At 43.4% G+C, this 24,302-nt stretch overlaps 1 protein-coding gene across 1 annotated transcript in view; it reads right to left on the bottom strand.

Annotated features, from left to right (window-relative positions):
* The window catches only part of ADAMTS17 (ADAM metallopeptidase with thrombospondin type 1 motif 17), a 155,998-nt gene that overhangs the window by 34,382 nt on the left and 97,314 nt on the right, over window positions 1-24,302 (bottom strand). Inside the window, exons 15-19 of the mRNA XM_071441238.1 lie at window positions 18,767-18,887; window positions 11,265-11,345; window positions 6,535-6,692; window positions 2,534-2,693; window positions 561-696 (exon numbers count right to left, since the gene is read on the bottom strand). Coding sequence (XP_071297339.1) covers window positions 561-696; window positions 2,534-2,693; window positions 6,535-6,692; window positions 11,265-11,345; window positions 18,767-18,887 — 656 coding nt within the window. The remainder of the gene's footprint in view (window positions 1-560; window positions 697-2,533; window positions 2,694-6,534; window positions 6,693-11,264; window positions 11,346-18,766; window positions 18,888-24,302) is intronic.

Below are 24,302 nucleotides of genomic sequence, written 5' to 3'. Positions count from 1 at the left end.
TAACACAGATCAAAATAATTTCAGCTGAAAGTGCTTGCCAAATTAAAAAAAAAAATTATTATTTTTAGAGATCTCTAATAACTAGTGAGGAGAAAAGCACCCTTACTGAGGAAAACATCTAAAATGTGTTTCATCATAATTTAATTTATTGACCTCAGGGTTTTTGTAGTGCTGTTTGACAGTTAATTAGACCCCATTCTGTGCTGATTCAAAAAAAGAAAGGTTAGATATGCAGTCACTCTACTCTTGTCTAACTTTATACTGTAAGTTCTGTCTCCCACGAGGCAACCAAGGGGAAAAGAAAACCATCCCCAAACAATGTATGAAGGCAGCCTGCATGGAATCTGGCCTTACTGACCACAAATTAAACGGGCTTTGTCTGAGGTAATGAAAATCTGACCTGCTCAACAAAAGGAAATGAATATTACAGCTGCTTACTGTGGCTAACAACGTGTCCCAATACTTTGAGACATTTTCACTGTGTTCAGCAGATGGAGGCTTTGGAAAGGGGCAGTTTCTGAAGGCAAAGGATATTGGTTTTAGTGTTTTTAACTCCTTACCGTGACTGGCAGGGGTGTGTGTTACATTTCCTGACCTGGGGCTCGGGGCGGGTCACTCGCTGGCAGTCACTGTCATTCACCAGTGTCATGGTCTTGTTAATGATCCGAGTGCAGGACACGATGGTTCTCCTCTCACCTGGAAGCCAAATCAAAAAGAACTCAGAACAAAACCACCTCCACTCATCAAAACTCCAAAACTCAAAAGCTTGGAGCTCCCTGCTCCCTCTACCAGATGTACTCCACCACCTCTGCAAGAAATCTCACTCTCCACTTTGTTAGACCTTTGTACTGGCATGTTTTGGGTCGGTTTTTTTCCAGAAAAGCTACAAATCTTTCCCCACTAATCATGCAATTGACTGTTTCACATGAGCAGCAACTTGGGCTTTCTCCTTCTAGTGTTTAAGGTGGAAAGAAGCTTTAAAACAATTTGTTTTCATTTCTGGTTCCTCCTCCACAGGTAGCTGTGCCCTGTCATCACCTCGGGCAGATGTGCTGAAGTCACACAACCTCCCACCGCCTGCTAAGGTGACTGATAATGACAGGACAGCTGCCTCCTGCTGCTCCCCGGGCAGGAAATCAGGATGAAAAGGACTGACCGAGGTTCAGGAGTCATAAACTGAGCTTGTTCATCTTTCACAAAGAGAAAATAAAGCCACCAAAACAAATTATTTCTCATCTCCAGCTCCTCCAGATATACTGCTTTAAAATCCTTGTGGCAGGAGCATCTCAGGAGGAGTCAGCATTTCTCACATAAACTGAGCACCAGGAGTTTCCTTCATCCAGTGTGGCCCTCAGGGTTCAGCCTTCCACTGAGTGGCATCAGGAAAGCTGTGCCACAGGGAGCATGACAGTGACCAGATGAGACAAGGAAAGTGCTACTCCTGCTCTGTGTGACTTTGCCTCACTGCTAATTTTGGTTTCTCAGGTTTGTTTTCTAACCCTGAGGCTGCGTCAGATTGAGTTTATTCACCATCTGCAGCTGAAAATAAAAAAAAAAACTCACGTTCTGCTAATAAAAAATATCAAAACAACTGTATGGAAAGGAAAAAGGCCTTCCCAGCTTGGATAAGTAGCAAAAGCATTGAACAACTAAAATAAAAGACCAATTATCAAGCTAGTACTGGTGGGAGCCATGCTGGAAGACACTGATTTGATTCAAATTTATAACAGGCTTACAACAAAAATCAGAAGAGTCACAAGTAATTTTTTTTCCCCTCATGTGAGGGTTTAATGGCTTAAAAATTATTATTTTAATGCACTAGTAAAAGTGTCTATTCCAAAGTTAGTCCTATTTACAGAAAAAAATGAGTAATTTCAGTGCACTGAGGGCAGTGAGCCTGTAAATGTGAAGATGAGCTCTTTCCTCCTGTCATGTCACATCATAAATAACTGAGTCTGCTGGTGCAGACAGACTCAACGATCTGTTTTCCTCAGGGAACAACCTCCTTCTTCCAGCACTGCAAATGCAATGGACAGTGTCTGACAAAGCAGTCTCTGCTTCCACAGCACCAGCTCCCCCAGGGCTGCAGCAGATCTGTCTGGGCACATCCAGGGATGCTCTGGGAAGGGAGCTTTGCCACGTGCTCCCGGATGGGAGCATCTGATGCAGATCTCCAGGAGCTGTCCCAGCAGCACTGCCCTGCTCCATCCCTGGGGAGGGAAGGGCCTTTCCCTGAGCGTGCCTGGAACCTGTGAGATCCTGCTCCAGGAATGTGGAGGGGGCTGGAGGTTGGGGCTGCACACAGAATCCAGGTGCAGCTCCAGCCTGCAGTGACAGAGCAGTGTCCCTGCCAAAAGGCTGGCTGGAAATTAACTGTGGGGACAGGGATCAGAGCAGGGAGAGCTGGTGAGAATGAGCTTTCACTGAATTCATTATAGCAAAGTCCATTTTCATGGCCAATTTCCACCTCTCCTGTGGCTGGAGGCTGCAAACACCACTCAGGGATTCCCACCAAGCTTCCTGGTGTCCCTACCTCCTCCACACTGCACACTGCATCCTTCCCATCCACTGTGTGTCCAGATGTACAAGGAGTCCTGTTGCTTTTCTGGCTCACTTCTGTTTTCAGCAGTATAGTTTATAGGGATGGTGTATTCATAATGAATTCCATAATTCTGGTCGTGGAATAACAGCACCTGGTTCGGCAGGAAAAGAGAGGCTGTTGCAACACACTGTGCTGGGAGAGCCAACAGGCTGAGATAGCACTGCTGGAAATGCTGGCTCAGGAAAAAAAATCCCTAAAATATAAACACCTTGTGAAAGGCAACCAAATCTTTATCTAAAAAACTTAGATTGCAACAGTACTGGTAAAACAGGGCAACTGCAGGAGCAAGAACTGCTTATGATTTGTGAATATTTAAAGCAGCACAGGGATGTCTAAACCTGGAATTCAAGGCATGACTTCCAGCCTTGTATGTGATCAGAGGGACAATAGCTATTCAAAGAAAAAGACAACAGGAAGCATTAAATCAGCACTTTTCATATACCAACTATTTTAAAAAGCATCTAGAGTTAAACATCTGAAAGAACAAGGTGATGCTTCTCAGAGCAAAAACAACTGCTGCACAAAAAGTCCCTTGTCTCCTGGTGAATGTGGCACTCAAGGCAAGCATGACTATTCCTGCTGACAAGCTGGAGCAGCAGGGTTGTATGTCTCAGAAAACGGTGGATAACCAGCAAAAGCCATATCATACAGCTTCTGGTAACATATATTTTCATCCCTGCACATTGCTAGAGGAAGGTGAAACCTGTTTCCAACAGCAGGCTACTTCCTATGGAACCACTTGTGATGTCTCCAGTGTTATTACTCCAAAATTCCCTGACTGTTGACAAAGGAACAGAGAAAAATGTTTATGTCTTCACCATAGGCAGATGAGAGTACTGGTCCTGTTTTCATTTACATGTTGGACTTCATTTGGCTCTCAGTTTCCCTGGCTTGAGTCAGAACTGATTGGAAGATATCCCACAGAGAACAGGGTCCATGGAATCTGAGTTACCACAGTATTAACAAATGCCATGGAAGTACTACTGTAATGTTCATGCTGTGGCTTTAAACCTATTATACTTATTATCCCATGATCTGAGCAGCATCAAACAGGTGAATTGTGCTGGCTTTTGTCACCTACTGAAACAGGAGCAATGCCTTATCAAATAAAGGCTCTCATAAGTGGGGCAAGCAGCTGCCTGTTTGAAAAAAGATAAATCTGCAAATGCTATTATCCCCCAACAATAATTGTTTCCCCTTCAGATTTGCACAATCATTCCTACTTAACCAATAATCTCACTAAAGCTGTCAGGAGCTTGTTTAACCACACAAATGTGCTGAAAGAAGGGGTCCTGGCAGCCTGTGCTGTGAACACTGAGGGGGCTCCACAAACTCAGTACCATGAGCTGCTCTGCACAGGGCAGAATCCTGGGCAGATGAGCCTCACCCAGAGGATGTGGGGAACAAGGACATGATTTTGCTTCAGCTACAGAGTCACTTCCAGGACTGAATAGCAGGGTTGAAACCAGCCAGCCATCATTACAATTTCAAAGATCAATGTTTTTTTTTAAACACAATTCAAACGCCAGGCAGGCAGAGGCAGAGAGCTTAAGCCCTGACCTGGCTTTCCTGAAGTGCAGGAGATATGAATTCCTGTTCTAGAGAACTGATCAGTCAGCCTTCTCTAAAGCCCCCTTCTGCTCTGGGAGTGTTTGGTTGTCCTCTGCTGCACAAGGAGGACTAGAACAGGCCTACTTACACAAACACCAGTTTCTCCAAGAAATACACACACAGCAATGCACTTGGAGACATGCCTCAAGTATTAAAAACCAGCTCCTAAAAAGAAATCCTTATTATCTCAATATGGGTGCGAGACCAGTGAATCTAAAGGCCCATATGAAACCAATTTCATGCAATTTCGTAGCCATATATAATTGGGGGGTGTGTGTATGTGTGTATAATTGGTTTCAAATGCAGGTCACAATGGATTGACTGAAGCTTCTGGCTCTTTGTCAGTCCAGTGTATTCCACCACTGTTTGAACAACAGTTTTCTATTTAGAGGGAACTGGTAACCATCCTGCCTTTCTTGTGTTGAAAGAATGAAACCCACCACCCTGTATCAGGGAAAAGATTTGTATCTGATTCGAAGCAAAGACTTCATGTGTGCTTTGTTTACCACTGGCAGTGATTTAAAACCACATGTTTTTTAATGGTCTGGTAATTTTTACATTCCTCATTTTTAATCATTCCTCTGAAGGAAGGTGAAGAAGGAACATTTCCTCTGCTTATGTCTGCTGAAAGGGCCTGTCTGTATCTGGACAGGACACTCATGGAGAAGTTCAAAATCACTCCTATGTTAGTTACTTACTCCTTAATGAAGGGGAACTGAGCATTTCTTTAAAACCAAAGATCTGCTGATGCTGAGGTTCACAAAATGCCAATATCAGATTTTACTGCAGTGGACCTCAAACACAAGCAATGCCCCGGAAGGTTCCAGGAGCTGCCAAAGGAACTCTGCACAGCATCTTCCCAAACGGTACCTGTGCAACTCCTGTTTCTCACATGAGCTTGGGAAGACCTTGGCAGTACAAGGTACTTTGTCAGAGTCCTGGTTTCAGGAGGGAAGGCTTGTGTTAAGGCCAAAGTCCAGAAGAAGCTGATGTTTCTGATGGTGAAGAGGGTGTAATACACCTGGAATACACCTCCTTTGAGTGGGCACACCCAGGACTACATGGGTGAGCCAGGAAGGTGCTGGTGTGCCCCACCCTGCGCCTCTGACTACTCCAGCTGTAACTTTGAATCCAGCATTACACTGGTCTGTGAGCCTGTAAACTCACCCATCTGTCTGAGAAAGCAAAGACAAAAGCCCTCATGTCCCTGTGCAGCAGATTTTGACACCAAGAAGGTACTGACAAAGTGGATATTACTGTCAGCTTTTTGTGTGTGTGGAAAGTTCAGGCATCTTTGGAGCTTTTCAAACTGCATCAGGAAGTGTTGCACAATGAACACCAGCAAGCCAAAAAAATCAGGTGAGGGAAGGGAGAGAATGCTGATTTTTAGCAGTGCTTACAGATAGTCTTCAGAGAACAAACATGGCAAAAAGTCACAAGGAGAAGAAACAGCACAGAAAAAAATGGAATAGAATAAAAAAAGTTACAGGAAACAATGAAAAAACGAATATACTTTCTATGCAAACCTTGCTACAGAACCTGTAAAGCTTTCTGCAGACTTTTAAACAGGAACAGAAATACGAGACAGGAATTATTACAGCTGTCTCACAAATACAAATGTTAAGGTTACACCAGCATTTAGGGACTGGCCCATGGGTCACCCTGTCACCCACCAGTGACAGCTCTGGGACCACAGCCCTGCTCTTCTCACCCCTGTGGACTTCTCATTCATGTTCAGCCACATGGCTGTTCATAAAATACCAAGCTGAGTTAACAGAAGGGCTATGCTGAACATTAGGAAAAAATGTCAAAAAACACCTTAAACTACATACAATTGAAAAAACAATACAGAGAAAACAAGAACATTTCTGTGTGTAATTAAGTCATTACTTAGATTCAAATTCACATATATCATCTGTGCATGCTAGATCTGCATCTCTTCTGTAAGAGAACAGTACTTAAACACAGAATACATTCTGGCATAAGATAAAAAGACATTTCAGCAAATATGCTTTTATGTGTGTGATCAGGTATGTCCAAGAAATAATTCAGGTCCTTGGGAACCTACATCCCCTAGAATGGACCCGTCTGTGACACATTACAGGGGTTTCCTGCAGTAGACATGAGCTGAATGAACACTGCCTGTTCTCCCAGGATGGAGCATCACTTTTTGAGTGGGGAGCTGGGCTTCTCCAGCCCCTGCAATGCTGCAAAAGAACACTGTGGTGAGGAAGCAAACAATCAAAATTTAACTTTCAGCTAGGATATAAACCCTTTCTGTTGCATCACTTAAGAAACACAAACAAAGGATATAAAGTTACCATCAAGTGCAGTGGTATTTTAGTTGGTCCTTTGGCAGAGATTTTCTCCCACAGCCCCCTTCGCACGTACCGGACAGTGGTGCCTGCGATCTGAAACTCACCAGGAAGCTCAATTTTCCAGTCGCTGTTAATGGATCTCTTACTGGAATCTTTTAAAGCTGCAATGAATCAAACACCACGGAATGAAATGCGAGCAAATTTGTAATTACAATACAGACTACTGAGCCTTTGTCTCAAGGCACCTCAAGCACAAGATGCAGAAACCTTGTAATGGATGTGAGTTTAAAAGGATAAAACCTCCTCCACTTTTAAAAGGCCCATTGTGATGTTTCTAACTTGGACATATTCTGTACTTCAGTTGATGAAGGTATATCGAAGAATTAACATAAAATTCATAGATCATTTATCTCTACACTCTCCTTTCAAATGCAACAAGACAAATCTGCAATTTAGTTTCCAAGCAGAATTTTCTTTCAGTTTCCAGATTTTGAGACCACATTTTTCTAAACTCTCCTTGAGGAAAAGATCAATCAAACCTTTGTCGATACACACGTGAAGATTTGCAAATGTAAAATACAACTGATGCTGTGTTTGTGTGTGCTCCATAACTGAACATTGAAAAAATTAACATTCAGCTGTCACAGCTGTAAAGAGAAGTCAAGTCACAAAGCAGGGGCTGGGCAAAATGTGAACTTGGCCACCCTCTTTTCAGGGTCCAAGTGCTGGACATAAATGCATAAGGTCAGGTGTTGTAGGGTCACACCCATCCTGTGCCTTTGTGCCTCACTAAGGTAAAAATGGAAAGCTTAACTTCAGAAGAAAGATGAATATTGAGAAGAAAAGATTCTTGGAAGTTGTGTGTCCTTTCTTCCAGCCTAACTACTTCATCAGGATCACTGATGTCCTTCAAACACTGAAAGACAGCTCCAGCCATAACAGCATCACATTACTGTTGACTCATCAGTGGAGGCTGATTTAGGGATTGATGTGTTTTCTGTGTTAGAATGGAAGCAGAGTTATCCAGATGTTGGTGTGATGCACTGAGGGAAGAGAAAATTGGCAGACCCTGCTGCAGCAGAAAGTGCCAGGCCCCTTTGTGGAGATCCAGTCACTGTGATCAAATCTGCCCTGACAGCAGACAGACAGAATATCCCACATGTTACTGGGCTTCCTTAGTTCAAGGTTAACTGTGTCTTTTGGCTAAGCCTTTAACAAGATGTTTTTTTAACCTCTAGCATCTCATGCCTATTTTATTCTCTTCCAGTAAAGAACTTTGCTCTCACTTAACTGAGTGTGTTGCAAGTGAATAGGAAATCTCCTATTGTCATCCCTTTGGACCAAGCCTCCATTGCCAGCAAACCCTCCTGGGTGTGCTTAGGATATATATATATATGTATATATATGTATTTATAATTTGTGATGTCTGAACTCTGGGGGAATCTGGAGCAAGTGGAGGTCACAGTGTTCTCTGCATCTACACTGGGAATCCTGGAAAAAGGTGGATATCTGTCCTGCTGCACACAACCTTCCTGACAGCTCTACAAGTCCCATCAGAGGCTCCAAAATCAGGGTGAAGGGGAACTGAAGTGGGAGAGTATTTTTTCTGAGGAAAGTTTCCCCTGGCACACAGCTCAGGGGTAAGATGTGCCCTGGCACTTGCATGCTGCAGCAATGTGTCTCTCCCTGTGGCTCACTTCTCTTGCTGCTTTGTTCCTCAGTTTACAAAGTACCTTCTGCAAGCTGCAGACACAATTCTGAAGCAGGATTGCTTTCCTCTGCCAAGACCTAGTGGCTTCCAGGCAGATCAAAGCTGTGGGTGAGATAAAACTATCTCCAAGCAGCATGGCTGACTAGGAAAGATAGCCCAGCATGTGCTCCAAACTGTCTAAGAGGTTGAGTGACTTAAGTCATGCTTTGGTTCCAGCTCACCCTCAAAGGGAGATGATTTGCTGATGAAAACCAATGTTTCATCTTTGTGAACCTCTTTTCTGGGCAGGGTTTGATTTTGATTGCTGCAGGCACTGCTCCCTTAGTGGCTGAGGAGATGGAGAGTTTGGAAACAGACCTGTTCCCAAAGGTGCTCCTCGAGGATTGCAGGAATTGCACTGGGGACTGAGCAGAGCACTTAAGCTAAAGTATTTTCATTGCTGTTTGCCTTCATTACCCCATCAGCAAGATCACTGCTGCAGCTACAAAACCTTCCATGTCTCAGACACAGGGAACTCCAATGGCTTTTGTCACACACAACCACTGGCTGTGTGCCCAGCCCCAGAGGTGACAGAACTAAATTCAAACTCGTACAGTAGAAGAGCAGGAGGAATAGGAACCCCAGCAACAACCTGTAACTTCTGTTTTTCTTGTTGGCTGGAAGGCAGGAACTGACCAATCAACTTCTAAACCTGGCATCTTTATTTCCACCTTGGGTCTCTCCAGCTTGCTTCCCAGCCTGTGGACACAAACTGCCCAGGCATTTCCTGTTCAAGGTGGTTTTTGAGAGTTACAGCCAGCCAAGGCAGCCAGCGTGGGCTGCCTGTAGGTGGAGGGAAATTCTTCAGGCACTGCTCCCAGCACATGGAATAATGATTCCAAATTATGCTGGGCTTCTTTCCAGAATGTTGTACCTGGTTCTGAGTAGAAATAGGACCTGATTGGACTCAGCTTTGTCAGTGCTATTGAACTAGAAAATCCTTCCACACTCAGATCTGAATTTAAGAGTGATTGGGACATTTTTCTTGGTCATCTTTATTGCCCTATGGAACCCCCCTGCTGCTATTCTTCATCTCAGCTCAGCAAGGCACTGGGTATCTTTTCTTCAGGTCGAGTGTTCCTTGAAAGAGAAAACCCTGGAAAGCTTAGAGAGGTTCTCCTGGCTCCTGACCATGAACCAAAGAGCTGAAAGCACTAAAAGCTTTAAAAGAGCCAGATTTTTATCTATCTTTATGTGATGCAAACAGGGCCAGCTCCTGCTCTCAAAAATACAATCCTAATCTTCACCACCCAGTGGGGAACCATCTGCTTCAGTCAAGGTTATGTTGTCCCAGGGAAGGGGAGTTTCTAACTCATGTAAGACTCTCAGTGCTCTGCTATCTGCCAAAGCCCAAATACCCTGTGCAAACCCCACCAAGACAAACAAAAAGGCTGGTTTCCAGAAGGCAGAGCACTTGCAAAACCCAAAGAAACACTGGCTCCCATTATTCCACCAGGCTTTGCTATGTCAAACATCTCATGTGTAGGCGGGATCCTCTGGCTAAAGCATTATGGAAATAGGAGCAGTGGTGATATTCCTTCCTACCAAGAAGTGGCACAAATGCCAATGGTTTTGATCAAAGGGCAACTGAATGACAATCTGCCCTCCTTTTTTCCTCTGGATCTGGAGTGAAAGAGAACAAAAGCATCTTTCCCAGTGATATTGCCAACTGCAGCAACATCTCAAGACAGAAAATCAGTAGCACTAGAGCTGAAACCCTGACACAGCCACCATGCAAACATTTTCAGCAGCATCCGATATTCCAGTGCTGGATATTAACATCTCCTTTTGGCTGGAGATGAAGAATTATAATCAAAAGATGTGGAAATCAGAGACCAAGGTCTGAGCTTTGTTCTGACTCCCTGAATAGCCATGAGCAAGTTGAAACACCTCAGTTTCCTCTTCAGAAACAAGAGAGTGACAAGTTCTGCAATCCTCTCAGAGTTCCTTCCTCTCTGGAAGCAATTCCATGGCCATGCAGCTCTGGGACCATGTTGGGGGTTTTTTGGATCTTGGGCAATTTTCTCTAAAGCCTCTGCTCTGCCACTGGCTTCCTGTGTAAATTCAGGGCTAATGGAGCATTTCTGTGACCTGGACTCCCTAGAAGTAGATGGGGATAAAACCCTTTATCTAATATCTAGTAATGACAGAGAAGGAAATGCCTCAAACATTGCAGAGAAGAGGCAGAAGACCAGACTGACAGATCCTCAGTGTAACTGACTGGCTGCACTTTACAAATGCCATTCTGACCTTTAATTTATGCAATGAGTAACTGAACAACAAATTCATTGACAGACTCTGCCCTACAACAACCTCACATGCAAATCTTACCCATCAGCCATGTCTAAACCTTCTTTTCCCAACAGGAAAAGGAGGAGAGATGCCTGTTCCCCTCTAAAGGAATGCAGAAGTAGAAATGACAAGAGGATTAAACAAATTTTTTTGCCTGATAAAATAGAGGCAAGTGGACTAGAGGCTGCAGCCAAGCCCATCTCAGAATGCAGGATCAGGTCTTGGGTACAGCATCCAGTGAAAATGTGCTGCTGTAGGAAATGGCAGCAGGTTACTGAAGGATATCAGCTGCCCTGTCCTGTCTCTGCTTCAGACTGAGCTGGGCGCCTTCCTATCAGTACCTCTGCCATTCCCCTCTCTAAACACACTGTTCTCTTCCCCACTCCCTCCTGAAGTGCTGTGTGCTCCTGGCAGCCCTGTGCAAACCACTGCCAAGTTCTGCTCAGGAACTCTTCTGTCTGTATATAAAAGTACTCTCTGGTCCTTCCAGGTTGCACAGGGCCTGTAAGTGTCACATACTATCACATCACAAACATCATGAAACCAAGCCACAAAGCAGACATTACAGCAAGACTCAATTCACCAGCCCCTCCCTGGCAGCAACAAACCTTACAGGTCACTTAGAGAAGGGTCATTTTTAAAAGAAAACAGCTGAATTTTAATAAAAACATTTTTTCTTTTATCTTTTTACCCAGAAAGCTGTGAGCAGGTTTGTCCTCAACCACTCTGATCCGCCGGGCACCCGCAGGGATCACAGCGGCTTCGATGTAACCTAGAGCAACAAAAAAGGGCTGAATAAAGGCAGGGCCAGCCAGGAGCAGCCATCCCACATCTCCCTGAGAAAAACTCAACTCCAGGCTGGGGACTGAGTGGGAAACACTCCAAATGAGACCCCTGTGCTGGCAGCCAGTTGTCACTGCTGTCACAGGCGTGGTCATGACTAACATTTCAGCAGAAATGCATGAGTGCTGCTCAGCTGAGACTTCAGCCTTGTTAATTAGCTCTAATTAGATCTGCACCCTTCGAATGGTTTTCCTGCAGTACTGGCAGGGATGCACAAGAACACTGCAAAGTATGACTGTCAGGAGCAACACTGCACAGAACAGACATGTGAAATGATGTTTCCAAAAGATGCTCCTGCTTTGTCTTCCCTGTCAAGGCTGTGGTGTCAGAAAGGACTCACTTCTACAAAACATTTTGATGATGCTAAAACTGAACAGAGGGAATTAGCAGAAAAAATGAGGGAAAAAGTTTGTTTTTATTTACATTTCAGCTCTGTACAAAAATTCTGGAGGAGATAATGATCTCCTTGCACTGGGCTGCTGAAAATTCAACAGCTCAGATTTAATGCAATAACAGAGCTGGAAGTTTCTCCAGGACTGACCACTGGCCAACTCTAAACAATTTTTCAAAGACCAATTTTGACTTACAGAATACAGTAGGAATAAGCAGGAACTACAAGGAAATGCAGCCTCTTTTCCCCCACTATGGAGACACGTGGAGTTACAGACTTGCTCCATGGGGTGGAAGCGGTGCCTTTAAATAATAAAGCAGAGGAACAGCAGGGCCCATTTCAAAGAGCAGGCAGAGTTTTTCCACTGGCTTCAATGGACTTTGAATCAGGCCTCTGTAGATGACACTAATCTCATCACAACCATGACTTGATTCCTTCTAATTGGCCACCCAGTTTACTTTGCAGTATATCACTTGGCACCTTTTTGGGGTTATTGCTGTCCTCTTTCTTTTAGATGTTAAGCGGCTTATCCTGTATGTTCCCCCATCCACTTTTCTTGCTTTAAATGGCTCTGTGAAGCTGTTGTGTGTCAGTGATGCCTTTATGGGAATTGTGGGCTGTCTTGAGCAATGGGCTGGAGAAGTGCTGGCACAGGGAGCAGCGATTCCTTTAGCACTTAGCAGTGTTCAGGGAGCTATTTTAGGGATAAAAGTGTAGCCCTACTTTTGCTGTGCTGATACAGGGAGGACTCCAAGGAGTATGGTGACAGTCTCTTGCACCTCAGGACAAAGTGATTCTCCTTCCATTGTGACATGGAGTGAGACAGATTTGGGGTCTCAGATGGTGGATTCATTTCCTGAATATTTATTTCATGAGTAAGGCTTGAGCTCTTGACTTTCATCAGGTGCAGAAGGTGGGCAGCTGACTTGGGCCAGACAGTCTCTCTCTTTCCCTGATTTGTTGTATCTGAATGACACTTTCATCTCACCCTTTAGCTCAATTCTCTTTGCACTTTTTATTCTTCAATTACTTCTCCCTTACTCAGGATATGTCAGAAGTGGTCACTCATCCCTTGCAGGAAAACCAGAGAGAGGGGCAGCAGAGCTCAGACCTTGTCTGCGCACAGAAGCCAGAGCAGAGGCTCTCCCAGCTGCTGTTCCAGCCTGGGTTTCACCAGGAAAAATCATTACTTCCAGGGTCAATTTTACAAAGGCAATACGGAAATCTGTTATGAAATCAGAGCAAACAGATGTTGGACTTTATCCTAGACATTGCCAGGAGTTGGTTTTTCATCAGCTGAGATACCAAATCACAGTCAATACAGTCAGATATCAAATATCCTCACTGCATCCCATGCAGCTGCATGTAAACCCAACCAACAGCTACTCAAGACATGAACACACAGCAAAAGTGTGACCAGTGACAGTCTGTCACAAGGAAATAGCTCCTGATACACCCTGAACACCCCTGTTAGGAAGCCAGTTTGGAACATGCCCAAGTTTCAGGTAATTTAAAGTACCTACTAGGGGACTATTTACTTATTTAGTTTTTAAACCAGATACAAATGCCCAGAGCTAAATCATGCTGGGGTTGGAGACAAAGTTACTCTGAATTTAGTGGAAGGCAGTCACTAAGTTCAGTGAACTCTGGGTCTGTCCCCTGACCCAGCAGCAGCCAGGAGTGTGCCACCTGCTTTAGAGGTGAGCAAGCTCTGGAGCTGTGCTGGAGGCTCAGCTCAAGCCATTAAATACACTCATTTCATCACTGTGCCATAAGAGAAACACCACGTGGAAAGGTGATTTTTATGTTACATTTTACAATAGTCAAGTGTGAGCTATTAATAGAGTATTAGTTCTGGAGACTGTTTGGTTTGGTCTCACACCAGATTTTTTCTCCTTGTGTAATTTCTAATCCTGATTGGTGGCTTTGGGGGCTGCACTCACAGCTCCTGAATAAAAAGAAACACACTGTGTTATCTCACTGTGCCACAAACCTGACTGCTGACCTTCACTCTCCCGTTAGAGAACTCCCAAATGCTTTGCAGGGGTTTGGATCTGGCCTGTCCTCTCAGAGGCGAAGCAGAACCCTTGGGCATGTCCCACCAGGAGCACCTGGACACTCATTCATTAACCCCAGCAATGTTGGGTGAGTTAGTGGTTGAATTCTGCTGCAAACAGACTGGATATAACTCATGCATATTTGCCACAGGTACAAACTTGGATCATCTCCACCACTCCACTCTGGTCCTCAGAGCTGGTGGGAGGCTTGTGGTCACAGATTCCTGATCTTTGACTGCACCAGGAAACACCTCCAGTGTTTTCCAGGCACATTTTATTAAGCAAACCGTAACTGCAGATTGCCAGAAAGATTATCAAGTGTCAGCTGGAATGACCAAAAAAAGTCTCAGAGTTGGCAGTCAAGGACTCTCAAAGCTCTGTTAGGTCTAAGGATAATTGTCTGCAAGGCCAGGGTTTGCAAGGCTGGGCTTAAAGTTCATCTTTAAATGAGGAACTGGTTAAAGACTGATGAGATTTGGCAACTATCAGGCAGTATTTTTAGTATTTTCACCCATAAATCAGCGTGTTAAGATGAAGCTTTGAAAATACAACAGGAGAACTTCATTATTTGATAATTTATAGCGCTGCATGCACTATACTCCACCTTGGGAACAGTTACTTTGGCACACACCAATCTTTCTGGATAATCTGCATTACATCAGTGTCTCAGGAATGTAAGACTGTGATTGAAGCAAATCCTAGATACAAATTTTATGGTATAACTCGTATTAGGAGAGACACCAGAACAAAGAGGTGGCTTTGTCATCAAGGAGATTAATATGTGAACAGTGGCTACTGTATCTTCATTTAAATGCTGGAGAGATTTGCAAGAGGAAGGCAGCCCACACAGAAAAATCCATTGTTAGCCATTGTTATTACTCCCAGAAAGAACAGAAAGTTTAGTGTGAACTTCAGAATGCCACTGATCTACTGCAAAACTCTTCTGGTTCACACTGCAGTGAAAGACGGACTCAGAGGTGAAGGACAAATGATCCCATGGCTGAAAGTAGCAACCCCTGGGCACTGCACCTTCCTATCTTATCCCTGTACACACCAAAATCAGGTGTGAGAAGGTCAACAGTGCCCAGCCCATTACCAAACCTCCCAAAAGTGCTTTGAACAAAGATCTCGGGGTAGAAGCCCAGGAGATCAGGCTGTCCTGCCCACCTGCCAGCCAAGGCCAGCAAAGCTCCCATGGTATTTCAGGGATAGGCACCAGCTGAGACTCCATCTCCTTCCCACCTTGCAGCTTTTGCTGATTGCTGCTTGTTGCAGTGGAGTGCAAATTATGTGTCTGTTTCCTGAATAGCTGTGATAATTCTCCTTTGCTTTTAGCTTGAGAATAAATCCTGCATTGGCACCAGTCCACTTCCAGCCATGGGATAGCTCAGTTGTAAGAAAATCATTTCTCTGAAGAGCCATGGATAAATTTCAAAGCCTCCTACTATTGCTGCAAAGTTGGTAACTGGGATTTCTAACTTGCATGTTCTGATGAAAGCCCCATAAGAGATCTCTGAGTTAAAGATTAGGTAGAGTTCTATTTTCTTGTAATTTACATGTGTACCCTATTGATAAAAAAAGATATTTTTGTGTTGGCTAAAGATGCTCCCAGCCAGCACGACAGCACTACTGTTCAAAATTCTTTTAGTAAGTGCTGGACAAACAGCATATGCAATAAAACCTCTACTTTTCTACCATCTTAAAAAAAAAAAAAAATTCCTAGCAAAGGTGTACTTTTCCTTTCCCAAAATGACAGTTACAACAATAAGGCATATCTCACCTTATTAGATTCTGCCATTAAAAAAGAAAATCCAAACATCTGTGGTCATTCTTTTGAATTATTACCATAAATTCTTTTGAATCACAATAATAAATGAAAATCTTGATGTGGTTGAGAAAAATCAGGAGAGACAGATCCAGGTCTCTGAGCATTACAGGCACAACCTTGGGGAAGTTGTCAGTGATAAATCAGCTCCCCAACAGACAGGAGTCCAAGAGCTGTCCTTCATTTCTAGGTCCCCTTTACAGTGGCAGAGTGACAGAGCTGGACTTCAGAACAACTCTGTGTTTGGTTTTGAAAAATTATTTTGTAGAAATAGGTACAAGGCATGCTGCCAGTCGAAAGGAAACCTCAGTCTAAACAGTGCATTCAGCTGGCTACTGAAGACAGCCAGCTGCACACAAGTGTATGAGATGTTTAGCATCATAAATTAAGGCTTTTGACCTCCTCTCCAGCAGAAAAATGGGGTCCATTTCCAGTTGGATCACCCTGGATCACAGGTGCTAGGAGCTGAACTGCTGGATCTCCTACAAGGCACTTTGAATGTTCCACCATCTTTCCCACCAGGGTGGCAGAACCTCTGTGATATTAAAGCTGGGGAAAAAAAGAAATAGACCTGGTTCTTTTTGCTTGTGCATGAAAATTTGGCTTCCTTTCCACAGATATGTTCCCTAAAAGGAAAGGATCTGCATTGTATCTCTGACAAGGCAAGTGAAACAGTAAAAGGACTTGAAGTTTATCCATGGCTTTTGATACCAAATTTCCCCATCTAATCCGACAAAATGAAGATAAAGGACCAACACCAAAGGATTTCACCGACACCCACTGACACTGCAAACAGCATTCAAGTATCTTACACGAGAAACACTTGGGAACAGCCTTTGCCTTTGCCATCACACATGTGGAAACCTTCTTACAATGACTATTGGTTACTAAGAAACAGAAAGGAGTTGGCAGGGGTTTAGTTCAGTTCACAGGGCTCCACAACATCATTTGCAATCACAGGACACAGAGGGACCAATCCTGCAAGCAGAGGAGTCCTATGGGCAGAGCCAAGGCTCAAGGCTGCAGCTGCAATTCCCCAAATAGATACCACTCCAAAACAATCAATGTATTGATGTTTGAAGTTTATTCTCTTTTGAAATGATAAATCAGCACACTGGACTCAGGGTCTTGGCCTTGACTTGGAATGCAGCCAGGTGGTGGGGATTTGCCACTGAACTGTGCCATCATTTACACACCCAAACCTTGAAGTTGTTATCAGCAGAATATTGTGGAACTTTCTTTGCCCCAGCTTCCATCAAATTTTTGCACATTTTTGCCTAAATGTAAATTTAAAATAAAAAGCTTTTTTCCCTTGAGTAATGCCACGTTCACTTGTGATACCCAGACCTGGAGCTTTGCTTACTGCATGAAATTCAGTGGGTTCACCTGAGGACCTGAATCTGCAAAACAGCATGTGAGCAGAAATGGATGGAAGTACACATAAAATGTAATTGACTTTCAAAATTAAATTAAAAATAAAACAAAACACCTAATAAATGGTTATGAGGTTATACTGGTAAAAACAATTATCTTCTAGATTACGTGAGATGGCTAAAGGTGGAAACATTGCACTGACAAAGCAACACTTTGACAGGTTTGTGTGTCTGAGATGATCAGCAGAGAATCTGAATGCTTGAACACCGCCCATGAGTCATCAGGAATTCTTTCTGATTAGGTTCCAGGGCACTGGGGGTGAAAACCTCCTGCAGAGTCCTGGCAGCCAGTTAAGGCTGAAGCTGCTCTGCTCCTACAGCCTTGTAAAGTCACCACCTCAAGCAGGCTGTGTAGCGGGAAACGGGTGCAACCTCCTGGCAGTGACCCAGAAATTTTGTATTTATCTGCACAAGATGTTTTGTAGACTCATTGGAAAAAAGATAGCTACTCTTCAGCAGCATGTAAGAAATCCATGAAAGCTGTATAAGCTTCTACAGAAATGGGGAATAGATCAGGTTTTTTCAATGGAAATGAGAAACTTTTCCCACCACTTGCATCAAATGCAAAAGGCTTGGTGTAAGTGGGTGGAAAATAATTGGGACAAAAGAGTCAAAGGCACTAATGTAGGAAACCACTCAACAGGCTGGCCAAGCACACAGATGTACTCCAGAGAGATGTGGTGCAGGTGGGAAATCTACCTGCATCTCACAGGAGGTGACAGATTCCAGCTGGCCCCACAGGTGAGGAGGAGGAGGTGCAGAGGAAGAGGTCAGTGAACAAAATCAGAGCCTCAGACTTCAGAGCTGAGACCTGGACTAAAGGGAGCTGCTAAGCACTGCTGCTGCTTTAGCCACTAAACTGAAATGTGTGCTTAGAGGGGATTTTCATGTGCTTTGTGGAACTCAGCCCTGGAGCAGCACGTTGAATGTATTTCTCCATACAGAAATGCCAGTTCTGTATTCACTGAATGGGAAATAATTTTTTTTCTGGACATTGGTTTCCTCCTGGAGCAGCTTCCAAGTTCTGGACATGGCTTTCCCTCCCTTTGGCTAATAAGGATGTGTGATAACAGGGTTCTCAGAAGTGTAGTACAGAAAGCCTGGAACAAAGGCTAATTCAAACACCAAGCTGTACATACATTAATGTTTAACAAGAAAGGGAAAAGTCTTATATCCTATACTGGATATTTTTGCTGGCAGGGAATCAGTAAAAATATTCAGAGGGGAGTGCACTGCTCTTTCCTTTAGCTGAGATATTCTGATTATAACATGAATCATCTACAACATGCAACATGCATCATTCTGAGACCTCAAAGATGGTGCTGAAATCCAACTTCCCTCCCACTGGGAAAGATTCTGTGATTTTGTCTCCTATTTAAAATCACCAGCATCAGTAGCACTCAGAATGAGAAACACAACTTCAGCCTGAATTTCAGGCAGAGGCAGTGGCTGGTGTCTGGGTGACCGAGTAAGAAGCAGATGGGATATCACACCTGAAGTGAGTTGGGGTTTGTTTTATGCTCCTTAGGAGCTCCCTAGAGCTGTTTTGGCTAGGTGACCCCAGTGCTATCCAAGAGGAAGAGCTGTTACTGCTGCCCCAACTCTCCTCCAGCAAGCAGGAGAACCAGACCGAGTGCTACTCACCCATGCCCTTGGTGTGGTTGAAGTCTCCTTTCACCACCTTGCAGGTTTTCCCATCTCCACTGCAGATCCCACAGCGATCCTCTTTGGCAGCTGAGCCAATGATCCCATCACAGCCAATTTTCTAATGACAACAACCAGAGACCCCCATTACTTTGTTGGCAAGGTCAGAGCATCTCTAAACAATGAGGTCAAGACTAAGGTTGACATCTGACTGAAAACCTGAATGGGGAGAAAACATTCAACTCTTAATTAAACTTTTGAAATATCTGAAAAAAGACCTCATTAATCAGATGGCTCAAGATACCTGAAATGAAAGAGTAGTTCAGTGGAAGCAGGTCAGTTCCATATCTGGCCAATTTCTACCACAAGATTGCCTATGCAATTATGAAATTTTCCACATGCTTGCACTGTATTAAGAGTCAAGATTCAGTTGAAAAATAAATTACAGAATCTAACAGTTTCACCTAAAGCTTCATTATAAATGGTGTTTTCATAATTTTCTATACATACCTATTTTTTTTTCCAATGAAACCTACAGTTCTGCTTCCACACAAAGGAAGAGTCATAATATTCTTCCTGTAGCTATGGGAATTATCACCATAATCTTCGTTATTCACAAAGCATTCATGGGTTATGATGGTGAACATTCCACTCTTGTAGATCTTGAGGCTGACAACACTGTCATTAATCTACGTAAATGAATCTTGTATTCTGTCCATGCAAGACCCTTAAATTGATCAGCAATTCACTCTTAAAACATAAACTTCTGCTGAAAAAAGCCTTGTCATTATGCAAGTTATTAGTAGAGATTGCACTATTAAAAATTACTTTAAGATTTATTCTGCATAGATAAACAGTTTCTTGGCAAATGAGTAGCAGGACTGTCACTAGTAAGACTTATTTGACTGAGGCTATTGGGTCTCTCCCTTCTTTGCCTTCCTGTGATGAAGCCAGAGGAAAGTTGGAGAGATATCTTAGGGAACAATCAAAACAACAAACATTTTGAAAAATAGGGTAAGCAGGGAAATATTAAGAGAACTCGGGCTGTTTATCTGAGCCTGGCTGTGTGTAAGCAATTCAATTTGGATCAGAATTCCAACATTCCCCTTGTTTCAGAAGACCCTGGCCACTGCCTCAGTCCAGATGTATTTCAGGGATCAAAGATTGCCAGTGTTCCACTGTGTGCTGATGCAGAGCTTGTCTGGGTAGATCATTAGGGACAGATATGCTGAGAGAGGGTGATCATCCTGAACACATACCAGGGAAATGCTGCTCATTAACTGGCACAGCACCTACATTGCTGCACAGGAACAGCAGGAAAAAACTGTATAAATGCATAAATGGGAGTTAAAAGAAGGAGGAAGAAGATCGTGGATTTTCTGGCAGTTGCAATTCTCAAGCCTGAACTTCACGCCCATGTCCAACAAATAATTTTGGGATATTGAACGTGATTCTGCCCCCAGAACAGAAGGATGTCCCAGCAGTTCTCCTTCCAGGAAAATCAGGATGATTTATTAATGGGGTTGCTGAAAGGCAGCTGGAAATGAACGCCTGCCTGCCACCCTGCTGAGATACTGGAAAGGCTGTGTTTAATTTAAGGCTCTGGTGCTATCTTTTATTGTGCTGCATTGTTATTAGCACTATGTGAGCACACAGATGAATAAAGGGAACATAATGAGTGTTGAACCACACTTATTCCCAGAGCTACATGAGGAGTCTGTAGGACTCTAACGGAGGCAGGGAAAGAATGGGGAGTTGGCAATCACATGCTTTGTATTTACGCTGGAGCTTCCCAGATAATGGAAACCAGTGGGAGCCAGCAAAGCTTGAGAAGGCTGGGTCCCCTCATCTGAGACTGGGGTTCAAGACAAGACCTTTCCTCACACCTTTACTTGCTCACTGACACCCTTCCACTTGAGAGGCCCTTGAGAGGCACGGAGAGAACCCACTGAATCCACAAATGTAACTCCCAATACCTTTGCTGGTTTTTACCTTTCATCTTCACCCTGTTCCCTGTGAGTGAAGGAACTGGGAATGGCCCTTGCACCCTCCTTTTCAATGGCACCATTGCTCCCATTCACAGGGCAAACTTTTCCCTCAATCCAGGCCCTGAGACTTAAGGCCTCCATCACGTTTGGGCCAGGAAATGGCTTCTAACAAAGGAATATCTCTAAGAGAATAAAACACTTTTTTCCATGGCTTCAAGATGAAAACTGGTGCATTCTTGCTACTTTATGGGGGAAAAATACCTTGGAAGCACTTTAGTGTTGTCTACATAAACATTAGGGCCTGTTCCCCTCTCCCCAAGCCTTCCAATCATTTCCAAACTGAAAGTGCATTTAATAAGAGTACATTTAATAACGGTACATAAGGAAACAGCTTTGGGTAAGATTTGACAGTGGATTCCAAAAGCTGCAAAGCCATTTAGAAACACATTGCAGTGACCACCTTGGTCACTCTGATCCTTTGAGAACTCTCCACATGGAAAATACTCTTAAAACCACCACCATGGCCACTCTTAAAATAAGTGGATCAGTGGATCAAAGGGGAAGAGACAGGACTGGAAGGGCAGAACACAGTGGCTGGGTGTGAGAGCCCCTGAGACTCCAGCACTGGCAGTGTGTACATCAGCAGTTTCCCACTGACAACATGCTCTGTGTATTACACTGCCCATCCTTTAACTACAGAGCTGTCCTCAGCCTGCAAAAAGCTTTCCACAATGTGAAGGCTTAATTAACCACATGCAAAGGGAAAATTCCAAGTTTCACTGCTCAAAAGTCAAGTTTTCACAGTGCAGAAAGAATCCCTTAAAACCTAAATAGTTCAAGGGAGTTGTTTGATCTTTGCCATCTCTCACTTGCTTTGTGTTACTTCCTGTCCACTCCAACCAACCAAGGTAAGGGGATTAATTAAATTAAGAAGCAGAAAGGGAAAGCTTAACATTCTGAAGAAAGAAAGACCATGTAAATAACAATAATCCCGTGTGTTTTCTGACCCAAGAGTTATTTTGCAGATGAGCAGACTGAGCCCATGGACCAGCCCATCCAGCAATTGCTGGATACTTTCAGTTTCATCAGTTTTGAATGGACTGGTGAGAAGGGAAGCAGCTTTAAAACATGGGAATGCTGGCAAGAAACATGAAAATAAGTCTTTTAGGGCTTCAAGTCCTCAGCATGGACAGTCAGAAATGTGTCCACAGGTTTCTTGAAGCTCTTCCACCCAGGCAGTCTCCTGCTCTGATACCACATTTTGGAACTAGACACCAACCTTTAAATTGGCAGGTAACTGCATGTTTGCTGAGCCAAAGGCCTGAAATTAATTCTCTTTAAGCTGATATCTCCATCCACCCTTCCTTCTCTCCCTCCCCCTTCTTATTTTTATAATTAAACATCTGAAAATACTGCTTGTTGGGTGGTATTTCCAGCTTCAGTCATAGCTGGCTCCAGCATAGGAAAACTCTTCTCTTTTGAATACATATCACTTGGATTCTTCTGTGTGAACTATTCTCTGTATTGCTTGGGTATTTTTTAATGATATTTTTATTTGTATTTTCAATGGCTGTGAAAGAGCTCAATTGATACAGCTTGTGAGGGTATGTTTTGCTACATAAACACAATTATTTTTGTTATATACACCCACTCTGTGCAAGAAATGACATTGTAGGCTCACAAAACTGTAATGCTTCCCATATGCTGAACTAACTGGCTGTCTCAATGGATCAAATATAAATATTGATGCAACATGTGCCACTTTACAAATTAATCATGTACAGAGCAGGCTGGTTATGACAGATTCATCTACACTGCCAATTCCTTCTGTCCATAATATCCAATGCCATTGATACCTCCGGGGATGGACCACATGAAACAGGAATGTACAGATGTGAGCAAGTGACATACAGATCTGAGGGGAAGAGAATTCTTATTTCATTGTTTTAAACACATCTGCCCCTGTGGAGGGTTGTGGGGGCTGTCAGGGCTGGGTGAGGTGAGTCTGGGTCCCTGATCAAGCAGTTCCTCTCTGAGTTACTCCAATTTCTGTTCCACAACAAGTTTTGTGCTAGGGGTTGGAGTCCCTGTAGGAATTAGTTCAGCAAATATCCTCCTGTCATTTCCCAAGCCTTCAGATTTTGTCTGAATCAGAGCAGCTCTGCTGGATCAGGAGTTAGACACATCCTATTTTAAATCAGCATTATCTCTTCTGCATTAGATCTGCAATGTCATCTGCCATTGACTTTGTGCTTAGATCCCTCAGCAGCTCATGGGGGTGTTAGACACAATAATTTATGATTTTTCACACTTAGATATTGAAGGCTATGTGTCAAAACCTCTGTGTTCATGAGAGAACATGCAAATAATGCAAAGCTCTTTCCCATCCCAGGAACTCCTTTGCTTCTGTTCTATTACATGCTTTCCATGGGACAACATGGAAGAAAAACTGGGGGAAATAGCATGGGTTTTTTGTTCTTCATACCCCACACCCCAAGTACACCACAAACTAGTAGGATATCAACAAAGACTTGGTTTTGTCACTATGCCTTACTCACCAAATCCCTGATACTCTTTTAAACCTCAGATTATATTGCTACAGATCCAGACATGAAAAAAAACAAAAAGGCAATTATACAACAGGTTTCTGTAGTTCAGACAATCCTTCTGGATTTTGTGCACATGCACTAAATAATTTATCAAAGTTCAGTGCTAAGCCAAGTTGTTGTATGGAGACAAGCTACCCAGTCTGGAACATCTTGTACCACAGTTTGTAATGCAGGAATATGAATAATACATGGAAAATACTCAAGTGAGGAAACAAAGCCAGAACTCCAGGCATCAATCAAATGCAAAAAGTGGGTACTAAGTATGTAAAAAACTGTTTGCCAGAAGCAGGTCCAGTAGACAACTTCAGTTTCTCCTCTGCCACCTGTGGCACTCTCCTGACACTCTGCCTGTCCAGTTTACAGAAGCTGTTTTTGATAATCTGTCCATTTTCCAATTTGTGCTCCCCTTTCATAGAGTGTGACAATCACTTTCAGAAGAAAATAGTTCTGTAACAATTCTGTTGTGCCAGGACAGCCTAATATGTGGCTTATTCTCATTAAACACACTGTGGATTCACCAGCCAGTTGAAAGGAGGTGTGATATGACAAAACATTCATGAGAAAACTGCAGATAGAGCCAAAACATCTTCACCTCTTCAATTGTTAAATCTCAGCAAAGACTGCCCTTGATCTCTAGCCCAGTTCTTGCTATACAGGAGGTCTCTCTTTTCACAGAGACCTTAAATTACATCCTGAAGCACAATCTGTAGTCCCCACTGGAAAGTTCTCATGCTGTCATGAGGCTCAGACTAATCCTCCTTTGAGAAAAGCCAGCACAAGGTCATGTGCATCATACCAGTCAGCTGAGCAGCTTGTCTTCTCCTCACCCCTCTGCTCTGTGACATCTGACACTTTTTTTAGCTCCACTTCTGCCAGCAGTTTTGAATTAACCTCAGCAGCACAGAGCAAAACAGTATAAGGGGTTAGAAAGGGCCCTGT

The sequence above is a fragment of the Agelaius tricolor genome, unplaced genomic scaffold (genome assembly GCF_023055355.1).
Source record: "Agelaius tricolor isolate 1412-34295 unplaced genomic scaffold, bAgeTri1.0.p SCAF_16, whole genome shotgun sequence".
Lineage (NCBI taxonomy): Eukaryota > Metazoa > Chordata > Aves > Passeriformes > Icteridae > Agelaius > Agelaius tricolor.
Note: the sequence above shows the minus strand (reverse complement) of the source record. Positions and strands in the feature narration are given on the sequence as shown.